The 14,892-nt window shown below is 49.8% G+C and overlaps 1 protein-coding gene across 3 annotated transcripts; it reads right to left on the minus strand.

Moving 5' to 3' along the window:
- Nucleotides 1–241: 241 nt before the first annotated feature.
- On the minus strand, nt 242–14,493 carry ADAR (adenosine deaminase RNA specific). Of its 3 annotated transcripts, none has more exons than XM_059490211.1 (15): nt 14,408–14,493; nt 10,869–12,395; nt 9,410–9,596; nt 9,170–9,327; nt 8,635–8,776; nt 8,260–8,465; nt 7,913–8,069; nt 6,042–6,213; nt 4,938–5,031; nt 3,511–3,639; nt 3,275–3,408; nt 2,609–2,791; nt 2,081–2,193; nt 1,534–1,661; nt 242–862 (listed from the first exon to the last, which is right to left on the minus strand). In XM_059490211.1, the coding sequence occupies exons 1-15, from the start codon at nt 14,491–14,493 to the stop codon at nt 622–624; spliced, it is 3,657 nt and encodes a 1,218-aa protein (XP_059346194.1). In that variant the 3' UTR covers nt 242–621. The 3 variants fall into 3 exon arrangements, with proteins under 3 accessions (XP_059346194.1, XP_059346196.1, XP_059346197.1); XM_059490213.1 differs by lacking the exon at nt 14,408–14,493 and adding an exon at nt 13,536–14,239; XM_059490214.1 differs by lacking the exon at nt 14,408–14,493 and adding an exon at nt 13,536–13,551 and having other exon boundaries at nt 10,869–12,136.
- Nucleotides 14,494–14,892: the final 399 nt, after the last annotated feature.

Consider the following 14,892-nt stretch of genomic DNA (forward strand, 5'->3'; position numbering starts at 1 on the left):
ATTCAGCACACACTAACTCATCTCTGTCCCTCTCCAAACCCCACCACAGCTCCCTCTTCACCTCAGCAGGAATTAGCACACCCATGGCCAACAATGCTGAAACTTTCTTCTTTGTTATCAATGCAGAATGTCATGCTGGTCCTATGGCTGCACATTGCAGAGGTCAGTCCCATGGCCCAGCTTGGCTGGGCTGCTAGTCATCTTCCAATAGAAACACAGAAAAACACTCAAACAGCCTGAGTTTTCCTTTTTTTTTTTTAATCTCAAAGGAGAAAATTTGCCTCAAAACCTGCCAGAGGGATTTGCAGTACATGGTCCGAAGGTTTCAAGCTCACAGTCTTGTAAATTCCTCTGGTTTCTCGTGCCTTCTTTAAAAAACAATAAACAGGGGGGACAAAACTATAAAAAAGCAAATGGGGACTGAGCCTGCCCTTGCTTTAAAAAAACAGGAGAATCATTTACATGCACATTTTAAAAACACAGGGTCTGAGTGACAGTGACAAGGCAGCCAGGCCTACGAGGACACCACTGCACAGTCCTGAATCCACTCCAAAAACGTGGTGAAAGAAGGATGAGCACAGCCTGTGCACATTCACCCCCCAGTCCTTGCAGAGTGCTTCCTTACACGTCAAGGACAGAAAAATTTTCTTCCTCTTGGGGTTTGCGGATCCAGCTGCCGTAGCCCAGCTCTTCCAGCGTGCTGAAGAAGCTCTGCTTGGCTGCCTGGTAAGCTGTGGCTGCCTCCTTGGCATCTGAGTACACAGAGAAACCCTGCAGGTCTTTGCGGTTGTTCTTTGCACACAGCTGCTGGAACAGGGTGAACATTTTCCTCTTGGACACACGAGACACCTCCAGCTTCACACTGGGAAGGAAGACAGTGACAGCAATGAGGGACAGGACACAGAGAAGAGCCAAGAGAAGCAGGGAAAATCCCATGATTGAGGAGCTCTGGGCTTGGCAGGGCTCAGTGGTAGGGTCCAGGCAAGGCAACATTTTGTTTTCCTTCAGGAGTGCTGGCTTATGCCTGTTTAAAATTCCTCTCTCCAACCCTCCCCATGTGTAGGGTGTTGCCACATTTCTCTTCACAGACAAAAGCAAGGCATAATTCTTCCCAAGAATATTTCTGGGTTTCACATTCTCTGAACCTCAGAGAAAGAAAGAACAATTCTTATCTTATTTGCTGTGCCTGTGTTTGTGCAAAAGTAGAATGCAATATGGAGATTGTTTACCCCGAGTGATGGCGTTTTGTTTTCTTGGCCTATCAGGGACAGGTGTGTGTGTTGGGAGATGCTGTGCAGTTGAGTGCTTGGCAGATTCAGTTAGATGCAATGTAATATAGCATAGAATAATATAGTATAAAAATGTAATTAATTAGCCTTCTGATAAGATAGAGTCAGATGCATCTCATTGGGGGCAAAAATATCCACTATACAGGGTGCTGTAACAGTGCAGAGTGTACTCCCCACCTCAGAGCTGCCCCCCTTCCCCCAGGCAGTGCCAGGAAAAGGCAGTGTCAGGAAAGGCTCCTCTTACCCATCTACTTTCCCTTTGGTGCCATCCAAGATTTCCACTTCGCCTTCATCAGCAAGACACCAGTTCACTGATGACTCCTTGGTCTTGCCCGTCTGCCTTGCAGAGTCGTACACGCTGACTCGTCCAACCTGCACAGGAAGGAAGCTTAGCCTGGTCCTGCTGCCTCAGTCTCTTGCCCCTTTCATCCCTCACAGTTTTAGCTCATCCCAAACTTTCCAGAGCCACAAGGAAAAGGTTCTTACTGAGTTGAAGGCTAGAGAAGCACTTTAGTGTCCTTTTTTCCAGCCTAAGACATTGCCAGTAACCCCTAAACTGTGGGGTGACACAAAGAGGGCAGGTTCTTGGGGTTGTCCTGTGTAGGGCCAGGAGCTAGACCTCATGAGACATTGTGAGTCCCTTCCAACTCCTTGAGTGTGTGATTTTGTGCTTCTGGTCACTAATTCTTGCCCCTGGTTGGAAGGCTGCTGCACAATGACCCTCCCTGCAGAGCACCTCAGGGACCCCCAAACACACAGGCAAAGATGAAGAAGTGCCACAGCTGCAGTACCTCAGGGTGGTTGATGTGATATGGAGCCTGGAGCTTTTCCTTCAGAGTGCTCCCATGCCTCTCCATACGGCAGCAGATGGCACGGGTCAAGTGACCCTGGCTGTACAAATAACCTGTGGAGACAGAGGTGAAGGTGTGAGGAAACAGGATGGCGGTGATGGACTGGCCAAACCCCAAAAACACTTTGCAGCACTGCTCACAGGCTCCTGAAAGCTCACAGCATGCGGATCAGCATAGCTATGTGTATCGTGGGTCTGAAGACTGCAACACTTCTCACTCAAGACACAAACATGCAGTTTTTGTCTCACTCTCCTAGATCACATGTGCCTCCTAAAAATCCAGAACTTTGCAGAGACACTGACCATACCCACAGCTTAAAATCCATAGATTCCCTTTGCATTTTCAAACAGCTCTGCCAAGAAAGACATTTCAATCTGTAACTCTTACGCCCTCCACAAACCAACTTTGCCATCAGATGATCTGGCACTGCAGCCTAGTTTTACCCTGAGAGGACAGAGGGTTTCTCACCAAGTGTCAGAGAGTGGAGATAAACTGGCTCCAGGAAGTGTGACAGCAATGCCCCTTGCAAGCCCAGAACATTCCAGCGTAAGATTTTGTCACTGCAGGACATGGTCCGTAAGCGCTCCCCGTGCTGGATCCCGTCCCACGTGGGCACAATGTCACTTGACTCCACAGGAATGGTGCCTTCCCCTGCACCAGAGAAGAAAAAAGCTTTTCTGTGTAGTGTCAGACAGTCAATAAATCAAAACCCCATCAGCAACTGCTTGGGAAACTTCTGGATAACCCAGAGTGAACTCGAATTTGACACCAGGTTCAGGGAACAATCTGGCATTCAGTATTGGGTACTGATGAGTAATTTTCAACATGGCTAAAGCAGAATAGAACTTTGCTTGAAAGGCAGGACACAGACCTGGATCTGAGCTTTGCATCAAACTTCACAAAGCATGGCAGTGCAATAGGCAGGGCTGGGAAGGGGAAAGGGACTCTCTCTAAAGCCTTCCTGGGAAGGGGAAAGGGATTCTCTCTAAAGCCTTCCATCTACCTCTCCTGGTTCCTGAATGCTTCAAATCCCACAGCAGCACATAGAGAGGGGAAAGGAAGCTCTGGAGCACCAGAAAGGCTCCCAGGAGAGGACTGAAGCCACCCCATGGTGCAGGGAGTGACTGCACTCACCATTCTCCACCTTGGTCCGCAGCTTGCCTTGCTTGGGGTTCTCAAAGAGAGGCTGATGTTGGGGCTGTCCCATCTCATTTGGCTGATCACTGCAGGATTTATCAAAGAGTGCTCCATCCCCACATGGTGCTGTGCTAGAAAAAAACCCTCCTGGTTAGCCCTGACTGTAAAGGAAACAGCCAGGGCCAGGGGCATGACAGTGCTGCTGATACCAGTCATTCAACCCCCTCACCAACCTGACATAGAGGTGGAAGGTAACACTGCTCTTTATTTTGAGTTTCTGTCCTCCTGCTTGCTCAAAAATGCTCTCTGCTGCAGAGGAAGGATTAGATGGGTCATACTTCATCAGCTCACTGTAAAGAAACCTGAAAAAAAGAAAACACCATCCTGTCAAAAGGCTGCTCTGCTTCTCAGACAACAAGTGCTTCAACTGACAGGCAGGGTCCCACACCACCCATCCCTGCCACATGGAAGAGCAGACACCAGGAGCTGTGGCTCAGTATGCCTGGGAAGCCAGCAATGCTTGATGCACAAAAAGGGCAAAAAATCCAGCAGATTTTCTGCCATGCAGAGGACAAGCAGTAGAAAAGCAGGATCCTGTCCAGGTGCTGCTCTCATGCATCTGATCCCAGTCTGAAGAAGACTTCAAGGTTGTTAACCAGCACCTTTAGTCAGCAGCAAGTTTGCATTAAAAGTAAACAACCCTGCAGGCAGCTGAATTCAAGTGGTATTAGAAGGAGCCCATGATCTGTTCACACTGATGGGTCTTTTATGGCTGATTCTGGCCAGGGAAAACCCTGAGGTCCCCAACATTGTGTCAAGGACTAAAGAAAAACTGCAGCCTCCCAGACAGTCCTTGAGCAGAGCCTGTGCAGGGACTGATTGTGCAAGGAGAGGCAGAGTTCACTCTGCTGTCCCAGAGCAGCCACTGCTGTCAAGATTAACAGCTGAAAACAGACAGCAAGCAAGATGCAATCCTGATTCATCACTTCCCAGGGACCTGCCCTCAACACTTCCCCTTGCTCAGGAATGCAGAGCACAATGGCAGCACACAAAGGCTTGGAGGAAGCAGCTGATTTTTTGTTCATAACTGAAGGACAGATGTTAACCAAACAGTCCAGCTTCATCTCACTTTAGGTTTCAAAAACTAAAAGGTGCCACAGTGAATGTGGAAGGGGAAGAGGAAGAAAAGAATTGTGTAGTTTAGTTGTGTAGAAAGGGGAAAACCCTTTCCAGCTTCTGAAAAACATGTTAATTATCGAAGCTAACATATGCAGTATGTTTTCATGAATCCTCCTACAGAAAGGCCAGGAGAACAAGCCTGCAGCGGCTTGGTGTGGCAGGAGCTGTCCCCAGGCTGGAGAGCTTCCTGTACATCAGCCCAGCAGCTTCAGCAGGAGCCTTAACATTGAGTACATCAGATGCAGCCCTTGGGCTCCTGGCAAGTCTCCCATTCAGTTCTTATTTGGGCATCATTCAGGTATGGCCCCTTCTTATCAGAAATAACTTCCCTTTATTCAACAACACGAGTGAACAGTGTCTGAGGATCACAGCATCCCTCAGCACAGCAAAAATCAAGGGGTGTGTTTCAGCTACACCCCTCCAGAATGGGAGAGCAGCCCCTAGCAGGCCCCTTTTCCTTTTGAGTTTCCCCTTTTCTCACCTCACAAAGCCTCTTCGAGAAATGATTTCTGCATGACAGTCATTCACTGTCTCCCCCTTCAAGCTTAGCTCTTCTCCTTTCACACAGCGATTACCTGAAACAAACAAACAAAGAATTAAATACTAGGGCAGGTATCAAAGTCAAGATGGCTTCAGAGACAGAGGGAGGCAATCTTATTTCTTTGGGCTCTTGACCAGCAGCACCAGCACGAGCACCCTGCCTATTAAATCACTGTCACAAGCACTTAAATGTCACCACATTTCTCTTCACAGAGAAAAGCAAGGCACAATTCTTCCCAAGAATATTTCTGAGATTCACTTTCTCTGAACTTCAGAGAAAGGAAAAACAATTCTTATCTTATTTGCTGTGCCTGTGTTGTGCCAAAGTAGAACGCAATATGGAGACTGTCTCCCCAGAGTGATGGTGTTTTGTTTCCTTGGCCTATCAGGGCCAAGCATATGTGTGTGTGTGTGTGTGTGTGTGTGTGTGGACTGTGGGCTGAGTCACAAGATTCTGTGCAGTTGTGTGCAGAGTTGAGTGCTTGGAAGATTCAGTTTAGATGTAATGTAATATAATGTAATATAGTATAATAAAGTAATTAATTAACCTTCTGACTAGACTGAATCCTTCTCATCATTCTCTCCCCTCGTCGGGGATTTCCCTGCAAATTCTATAATTAAGAAAATAAAGGAATGCCACTTAAGGACAGACAGACTTAAACTGCCATGAGTTTTGGGGGACTGTACCTTCCTGAGGGTTTTTCAGCCCATCACCCCAGGCAGAAGCCTGGCAGCACAGCAGAGAGGGAGATAAGGTACGTGCAGCTGGGAGAAACTGGGGGATTGTGTGCACATAAGGAACCCATGCTCTGCTGCACAGAGCAGGACACAGCAATGCAAGCAAAGATTAAGAGCAATATAGCTGCAGGCACATTTGCTTTGTTCTCTCTCTCTCTAACCAGATCACTCATGACACCATGTGAGCCCTGGGAACGTTCTGTACCCTCTCTGAGGAAGCCTACAGCAACAGCCACTCCTGAACCATGGCTGACAGGGAAACCTAGCATGAAGGGAGCTCAGAGTGTGCTGAAGGAGCTGCTCATACCTGTTCCAATGCTGACCACCACTCCCAGGCCCTGATCTCCTCTCCTCATGATGATGGCAGCCAGGATCTTGCGGCCCAGCAGGCTGTGCTGGAGGCGAGCTGTGAGCGAGCTGAAGCGCTGGTGGCTCAGCATGGCCAGCTGATCGTGCAGGGTGCTGCCACTCACAGGGAGCTGGGATGGGACAACAGCACAGGACATGTGTGTGAGCAGGTCACACCACACAGCTCAAGTGTCACTGGGGTATTTTATGAAAAATCCCTTCACCAGGATTTCTTCTCCTGGCAAGCCTCAGCTTCTCAATGGTTTGCTCCTCTGGAATGTGATTTGGAGAGTTGTTTACCCAGCATGTGTCGGGACTCTGGTCAGTCACAGGTTTTTATCATCATTTTTTTCTAGACTTCTGATGTCTCCTTTCTCTTTCTTTAGTATAGTTTTAGTATATAATTTTCATTTACTATCATATCTCATATAATAATAAATCAGCCTTCTGAGAACTTGGAGTCAAGTCTCATCTCTCACCTCATCCTGGAGACCCTCACAGCAACTTGGTGACCACACTCAAGGGTGAGCTAACACTCTTTAGCACAGCTTTGTAGAAATGTGCTCCTTGTTGAAGGAGTGACAAAATTACCTTTGTCTCCTTAAAAAGGAAATAAGCCCAGAAGTTTCACTCTTTATTTAGGTGAAAAAGTCACCTCAGAGGACCTGGGGGACTTCAAACTTAAGGATAGCTGATTGGACAGAAGCCAAAAAGTCCCACCTAGGCAATTTACTAGAAAAAGAAGAGAATAAAGAAACTAATTGCTTTTATGAGGTGTTTTACTAGGGGCAGGAGGGCCTCTTGCACTTGGATTGTTTTTTCTTTGTAAAGAGTTTTGTTATTTTGCTTTTTATTAAAACTCTTTTGCTTCCATCACTGCCACAGAAGCCATTTTGCTGATTTTATGCCTTTTAAAGTAGCTGAGCTATCTTGGTGTGAAATAGATCTCCAAGAGCTTACAGGAAACTCCTATTTCACAGCTTTCCAAGCAGAAGGCACAGAAAACCCTGAGCTTTGGGCAGTGCTGTGTCAAGGGGTGGGTGAAGTTCTTTTAGGTATTTCTGGGAAAACCTCCAAGGTTTTGAGCTCTGCTTTAGCCATGTCAGAGACAGCAGCAAACAACATGGGCTGAGGAATGGCCTCCTGAGAATGCCAGGGAAAACCCTGAGCAAGAAGGAACAAAACCAACCTCCCTATTTGCAGAGACTCAGCCAAGGAAATCTGTTCCTGGCTTTGGAGGAATTGCTCCTCTGGCTGCCTGTGAGGAGAGTGCACAGTCATTCCAGCACAGACCAAGCCATCTCCTCCAGCAGTGCTGACTGACAAATCCTCCCTGATGGCTTTGTTATTTAGAGCCCCAGCTGCTGTGCTCAGTTGTGCTGCCTGGAATGAGGCTTTTCAGAGCTCACAACACTCTAAGTGTGATTTATATCAGCCCAAGTTTGGGACAGCCATCCTGACATAACCAGGGCTTTGTGTTTAACTGATGCGTGCATTTTTTGAGCAGACACACAATTTTTAATGCAGCACAAAGAAATAATAAAAAAGTAATATAATTTTAAAAAAGCATGTTCCTACTCTACCACAGGAACATATTTTATTAGCTTGTGGAAGAATCTGATAATAATTTAGCCCTAAAGCAGAGGCCTGTAGGACAGAAGGGTATGCCTGAGGAAACATTTAACCCACTTCAGGAAAACCACATCAGGTTATCAACATCTGCAAAGAACAAAGTGATCTCAGCTGATTTTGAAAGCATTTTTTGGTTGGACTGAGAGGAGGGGGATAGGCAGCACTATCACACAAGCCCAGCTTTGGCAGAAGATTCACCTCAGTGATGCTCATCCCTTCCATGCGCTCGGTCTTCTCTGATTCCCCAATGAGGACTCTGAGAGCTGCATCAGCTGCCTCCTGCTTGCCCTGCTTCTTGCTGTGTGCAGTCACAGCTGGGAACCAGCGGCCTCCAACCTTTGCCTGATACACAAACCTACAAAGAAACAAAGAAACATGTGGATTGCAGTTTGGTTTTTTACATTTCTCAAAGTGGAGAGAGGAGGAAATCAGAGGGACAAGATTTGGCAGAGGCAGCAGCTAGCCCTGTTGCCATCTCAAAAGGCAGCAGCTAGTTTGAACTTTCTGCAGCACAAAACTTCCTTCAGCCAGATGCTGCTACTTACTTGGGGTCATGGGGAGGTCCTGACTGGTCAATGAGTTTGAACTCTGCAGCAAACCCGTTGGAACGGGCGTATTCCAGCAGGCCACTGACAGGATTGACGTTCAGATATTTGATGAGCTCCCCAACACCCTTTGTTTTCACCGCTTTGGATTCATCTGGAGTGGCAATATTGTGCATGGACTGGTCACTGAGGGGCTTCACAATAGGCTAGAGCAGAGTTAGACAGGAGAAGACTGGTAAACACTGAGCAGCATCATTTAGTGCAGGAAACCTCAGCCCCACATGACCTTGTGGGGTGAAAACCAGCAGAATAGGAAATATAAGGGGGGGACACCCAATTCCAAACACTTGGGTCATATAAAAAAGCTCTTTATACCTGTTCAGGCAAGACATGGGGTACAGACTCTCCAGAAAGGATCTTCACAGCAACTTCTGCTGCCATTTGCTTTGCTCCCTTCTTGCTGTTTCCTACCACAGCAGGGAAAATTTGGTCACCCATTTTCACACAGTAGCTGAACCTGACAGGACATTATAGTACATGGAAAGTGTTAACCATAAGTGTCTCAATCTGGTTATTATCCCCATGTCCCACTTCCAGATAAATCCTTCTGGGTTATCTCCAACTAAAATCTACTGTGATGGCCTTAAACACTTCCAGTAGAGCACCTCCAGGAAGGGTACAGGACTGGAACCCCCTCCTGCTCTGGTAGAAGAAGCAGCACCCTTTCTCTGAGAAAGGGCATTGCTCTGGGTCTCCTTCTGGAACTAGATATCATGCCCAGAATCCTTGGCTAAGAGAAGCACTCAGCTAGGTCAGTGACAAATCCAGCAATGTGGGCAGCAAGCTGAAGGGGAAGGACAGTGAAGAAACAATTTCCAGCCTCCCTCAAAGCTGAAAGAACAAGCCATACCTAGGATCATGAGGTGGGCCTTCCTGAGAGAGCAGCTGGAATTCAATGATGTTCCCTGATTTTTGACCATACTCCATTAATATGCTGATAGGGTGCTTCCCAGGAAGCAGGTTGAGGGGAGCTGCTGCAGATGACAGCTCTGGCTCCAGCTGCAAAGGCTACAGCAGGAAGATGGAGGAAATCAGTGTCAGACTCAATAGTGTTTGAGCAGCCTCACGAAGTAAAGAAAACAGGACTCACCAGGTCTGGTTCTGAGCTGTTGGAGGGTAATGGCTCCTCACACTTAATTCCACCTTGCCTTCCATTCTCCACTTCACTCATCAGGACCCTCATGGCATTAGCTGCTGCCTCCTGCTTGGCCAATTTTTTGCTCCCTGCTTCTGCTGGTGGGAATCGGCGCCCGTTGATCACTACCTGGAACTTAAACCTTTGAAAGAGAAAACCAAAGGGGCACAGTGAGAAGCAGAAGTGTGGTCTGCTCCAAGAGCAGGCTGCTCTTGGAATTCAGAGAAGAAACAGCCAGCTCCCAGCTGGGAGAGTAAATCCAGGCTGCCATGAGCAGAAGACAAAAATACCAAGGCTATATTACATCATTACATTTCCAGAGCTGCTCACAATAGAGGAGCAGCTCCACATTTTGTTCTGAAGAACAGGATGAATTGTTGTGTTCCATCACAGGTGCCTGGAGCAGGTAATGGCTGTGTGCAGACAGCAGCTCTGTGGTGGCTCCTGGCCAGGAATAAGAAAGCTCATAAGCAGCCTGCACTGTTTTATTTGCACCTGGTCATTCAGGGGTCACTCCTGCCTCTGGCATTCTCTTTGAAAGGTGCTGCCTCACATAAACCTCCTGCTTCTGACATTTCTGCCTCCCCCATTCCTGTGACCTCTAACAAACAAGTTGATCCTCCATCCTCCAGCCCTGGAAATCTGCTTCCAAGGAGAGTGGGTAAAACCAGATCTGGAGAGGGATTATGGTGCTGAATCCATTCAGATCCTTTCTTAAAAAAAAAAAAAAAAAACCAAAACCAAAACCAAAAAAAAAAAAAAAAAAACAAAAAAACAAAAAAACAAAAAAACCAAACCAAAATAACAACACCCTGGGACTCCATCTTTAGAAATTAGGCCAATTTTCCTGTCTAGCAGATCTATTGACATATTCCAGTGTGGCACATATGGAGATTTTCTTGGTCTTGCTTATGCTCAGTAACAGCCACGATTCTGCAAGGGACTCCAGAGACTGACTTAGCCAACTGCAGTGTCATGCCACATGCTCAGCTCAGAGAATTGGCTCTGACCTGCTACAACACAGAAATGTACACAGTGGGGCCACCTTGTTTAACTTTGTTCTGGGCTCCCTTTACACAATTTCTAGGGTGAGAGCATCTTGAGAGGCACCTTAGAAATACCAGTTTCCCCCATATGGTCAAACTGAAGGCAACTCATTGAGATGGGACCTAGTGAAGAAATTAATCCCATCTTTTCTGCTCAGAATGAGGAATGCCAGAACTGGGCTATCTAGGGTTAAATTTTTGCCTTGCTTTATTTTTTAAGCTGATGCAAGGAATCAATTAGGCTAATCTTTCTGAAATGAAAGAAACATTAATAGCAGGCCCCTTCTGGATAGTTGAGTGGGTGAATTTAGTTAAAGTCAAATCATTTTATGGAAAAAGAGCTCAGGAAAGGCAGGACATTTTCTTACCGTGGCTCATGAGAGGGTCCATTCTGCTCCAGCATGACAAAATCACAGTGTTGGTATGTGTACTGGGAATATTCTGTAAGGCCACTCACTGGGTTCTTCTCCTGACAAGCCATCAGTTTCTCTACAGGTGTACATGGCAAAGCAGTTTCAAACTGGGCAGAATAACTGGGAGAAGACTGAGAATTCATGATGCCTTCTGACTTATCAGGCTGCTTGCTGATAGCATTCAGATTATCTGGGATATCATCTGTGGTCCACGTGCTGTTTTCTGAGTTATCATAATTATTCAAACTGGAGAAGTCAGGCTTAGTGTCCTCAGATGCATCTGCCTCTGTGTCACTGGCACTGCCCTGACCAGCCTGCCCCAAAGGCTGCTGCCCATTTTCTGCACTTTCTTCTTCTTCTTTCACCGCTGCTGGTGAAGCTGCAGTCACCGCTGGGGGATGTGGAAGGACAAAGGAAGAGGGAAGACCTGACTCAGGAGGTGTGGCATCTGCCATCTGCATTATTGTGCTGGCCTTCACCCTCATCTGCATCCTCTCACGTTTCCTGTCTGTCAGGGACCACCGTGGTGGAGTTGCATTCTGCTTGTGGACATCCCCCAGCTTTTCCAGAGCACTAAGAAATGCATTAACATCCTTGGCTCTGGAAAACCCAATGTTCTTGGCAAGATTGAGAGCTGTTGTTTCCACCACACTGAACAAGTAGTTGCAGATTTTCTCCTTTGTCTCAGCCATCTCTGTGTCTCCCAAGCCAAACGTGCTCCGCTCTCCTCCTCCGCTCTCACAATTTGCTGGATCTGTGCAGGTGGCACTGTGGTCAGTGGGGCTTCTATCTCTCCCTGAACCAGGGCTGGCAACCCTCCACAGTGGTGGTGTCTCTCCCTCTTTGTGCAATTTGCCTTCTTTGAGGAGTTTATACAAAACACGGTTGACCTCTTTCTTTTGAGTTCTAAGTTTACGTGCCAGCTCATGAGCCGTGCAAGTCCTCCCCTCCCCGAGCTGCCTGAAAACACTCAGGATTTCTCCTTCATAGTTCTGCCCAGCAAGAGACAGTCTCTGAAAATTCAGCCTCACAGCATCAGACTCTCTCCTGGAGCTCTCCTGCCGATGGTGCTGCGGAGGGCAGTAGCGAGGCACAGTCCCAAGCCGCGGATGTTGGCTGGAGAAGAAGCTACGGCCGGCAGCGCTGGGCTGACCTCTGCCAGCAGGAGCCGGTGCCGCAGCTCGCCCGCCTCCGGTGCGCCACTCCTTGTGTGATCCCTGTCCCTGCAACACAGAGACTTCAGCGTCCTGCTCTGCTAGGAAGCGCTGGCGTAAAAAGCTTTCCTGGTTAGTTTCGTGTAGGGTACGAGGGTGGTTAAAAGGACCTCGGTTAGTGCTGGGGTAGCGGTGCCTCGGCTGGGTGAGACAGGAGCCTCTGCCTCGCCCAGTGCCCCTGCTCATAGCGCACTGCTGGGACACGTGGGGGAGCCAGGCTGCTGCTGAGCCGGGACAGGAGCTGCCACTCACTCCGCACTCTCCCGCCCTGAGGAGAGAAAACACAGCGGCTCAGAACACCTTCTCACAAAGACAGCATTCCAGAAATGCAGTTTAAACAGCTTCCCGCCTACTGAGGCACTTCAAGCATCTTCTCACTCGTCAATTGTTTGTCTACTTTTCTAGGAGTGTAAATTAGTCCTGTAAAAACACAAACGGCAAACTCTGACTGCCCAGCAGCTCAAATCAATCCCAAGAAGCAGCTTTGCCACTGTTCCTCTCAGGCTCGATTCCAGCACGGAATGGCCTGCTCAGGATGCACTCCTGAAACACAGCGAGCTCCAGTGTCCTGCCTCTGGGGAGAGGAGAATCTCAGACCTACTTTGCAACCTGAGAAATGGGGGCATGAGGAGGTAAAGAACAAGGAGCTGGAGCAACTTGCTTCGTCACACAAACAAGCTCACAATTATTTTCAGATTCATGGCCAAAACAGGCAGAAATGCCAAGTGTCTTTTCCTCCCTGGACATTATGTGACCTGTAAAGGCAAAACATCACACGACAGGGGAATGAAAGTGATAACATGCAGAGAAACTGAATAGGTGTGCAGCTGGCAATGGTACAACAAGTTTTTTTTCCATTATAGCCCAAATTTCACTCTATCACACAAAGTCGTGCTGCCTCCCCAGGGTACAGGGGTAAGACTAAACTATTAATATTCTTTTTAAAAGTAAGGAATCCAGCCCAGCATATTGTAATTTTCTGATAATGCTTGCTGCAAAACTGAGAGGATAAAGACAAGGAACATGATACACACACTGCCGGGTCCACATCCTGCCTTCTCCTCCTTGACCTCCTTACGGCATCTCTCGTCACAAAGATCAGATTTTCTGATCCAAGTCTCATCTTCATAAAGCTCCCCATCTTCACCAAACACCTCAAGGTCAACTTAAATTTCATTTCCATTAAACAACTGCACTCGGCTGCCTTTACCAAGATTTATTTTTACAACAAACACGGGGAAGGCAGAGTGAAGAGGGACAGGTCTCCACCTCCCCAGCTCCGAGGGAGTCCCACTGCTGCCCCCTGCTCAGTGACCCCGTTTTATAAGCGCTCTCTGAGCCAAGGGCAGGGCAAAAACAGGATGAGGACTTTGAAGAAAAAAAAAAAAAAAACCAAAACCGCTCTTACCTCAGTCTCATCCGCACGCCAAATTATTTTATGAGAAAATACAGGGGGGAAAAAAGAAAGGCCGAGCCGCAGAAGCGGCACCGGGACAGCGCCAAGATGGCTGCGAGCTCCGTTTCAGTTTCGTTTCCCGCAGCAGCCGCTCCGCCCCGCCCAGGGAGCTCGCAGCGGGGGCCGGCCGGCTTTGGGGCTTTCCCAGCCGGGCTCTGGGCTTCGGCAGCGATCAGCAGGGTCCGTTCCGGCGGCGGCAAGGGGAACCGGGGAGGGCAGCTCCTTCCGCCGGTGCCTGTGGCGCTGCAGCCCCGCCGCTCAGGAGCTGCCGCCGGGACGGGGTCCCGGTCCGTACACCGGAGCGGGCTGAGGGAGGGGCTGCGGGAGCACCTGCCCGGGAACGCCTGCCCGGGAGCGCCGGCCCCCTTCAGCTACACCCCAAAGGACACCCGGGGACCGCGGCAGGACGGCTGCTGCCTGCACCCGTGTCAAACCCCGTTCCCCCGCACCCACGGCGGGAGTGGCGGCACCGGACGAAGCCCCCGAGCCCGGAGGGTGGGCTGGGAGACAGGGCAGCGAGCACCGAAAGCCGGGAGTCGAGGCTTTTATTTATATCCGCCCTGTGGAAGCCGGTCCCGACAGGGACCTTGGGGAGCCCGGACACGGTCACACCGCGGGGCTGCCTGCGCTGGAGACCGCACCATGGCCTGTGCGGCGCGGGCCCCCGGTGCCACCGGGACCGGCGGCCGCTGCGGGACACACAGGCTCGGAAACACCCACGGGGGCCCGAACCCGGCCCGCGGCCGCTGCAGGACACACAGGCTCGGAAATACCCACGGGAACCGGACCCGGCCCGCGGCCGCCCCCTCCCCACGCCCCGGTACCTTGCCGCCGCTGCCGCCGATGCCGGCGCCCGCTGATGACGCACGCGAGCCCCAGGCGCCTGCGCAGTGAGCCGCGCGGCAACCATCTTTCCCCAAGTCCCAGCGCGGCCATGTTTGGTGCGGGCAGCGCTCGGATGTGCCGGTGCTGCGGGCCCGGCGAGGCTCGGCTTAGTTAGGCTCTCCGGGAGAGGCAGCACTACCGTCCAGTCCCCCGGGTGAAAGGCAGCGCCGCTCCGGCTGTGCCGCGGGGAGCGGTGGCTTGAGGCGCTGCTGCCCGTGCGGCTCACATGGCGTTCCCCCTGCCCGGCCCGCGCATGCGCCCTGAGCGCCACCGAACGGCACCGGCCTCGCCGTGCCCTCAGGGCTGGGGGGGCTTCTCCTCTCCTTCCTGAGCCCCCAAGGCCCCTGGGACACCCACTTCCTATGGGCTCTGTGTCTGTGGTGTGGCTCTCTCCTCCCTTGGAGCTTCCTTATCCTCTGTGCCC

The sequence above is a fragment of the Ammospiza nelsoni genome, chromosome 28 (genome assembly GCF_027579445.1).
Source record: "Ammospiza nelsoni isolate bAmmNel1 chromosome 28, bAmmNel1.pri, whole genome shotgun sequence".
Classification (NCBI taxonomy): domain Eukaryota; kingdom Metazoa; phylum Chordata; class Aves; order Passeriformes; family Passerellidae; genus Ammospiza; species Ammospiza nelsoni.

Coding starts and splice junctions, on each gene's coding strand:
- ADAR (XM_059490211.1), bottom strand. CDS start 14,493: ATGGTTGCCGCGCGGCTCACTGCGCAGGCGCCTGGGGCTCGCGTGCGT. Junction 6,214..7,912: donor AAGGGATGAGCATCACTGAG/GTGAATCTTCTG, acceptor GTCCCATCCCAG/CTCCCTGTGAGTGGCAGCAC. Junction 2,792..3,274: donor GCGGACCAAGGTGGAGAATG/GTGAGTGCAGTC, acceptor TCTCTGGTGCAG/GGGAAGGCACCATTCCTGTG.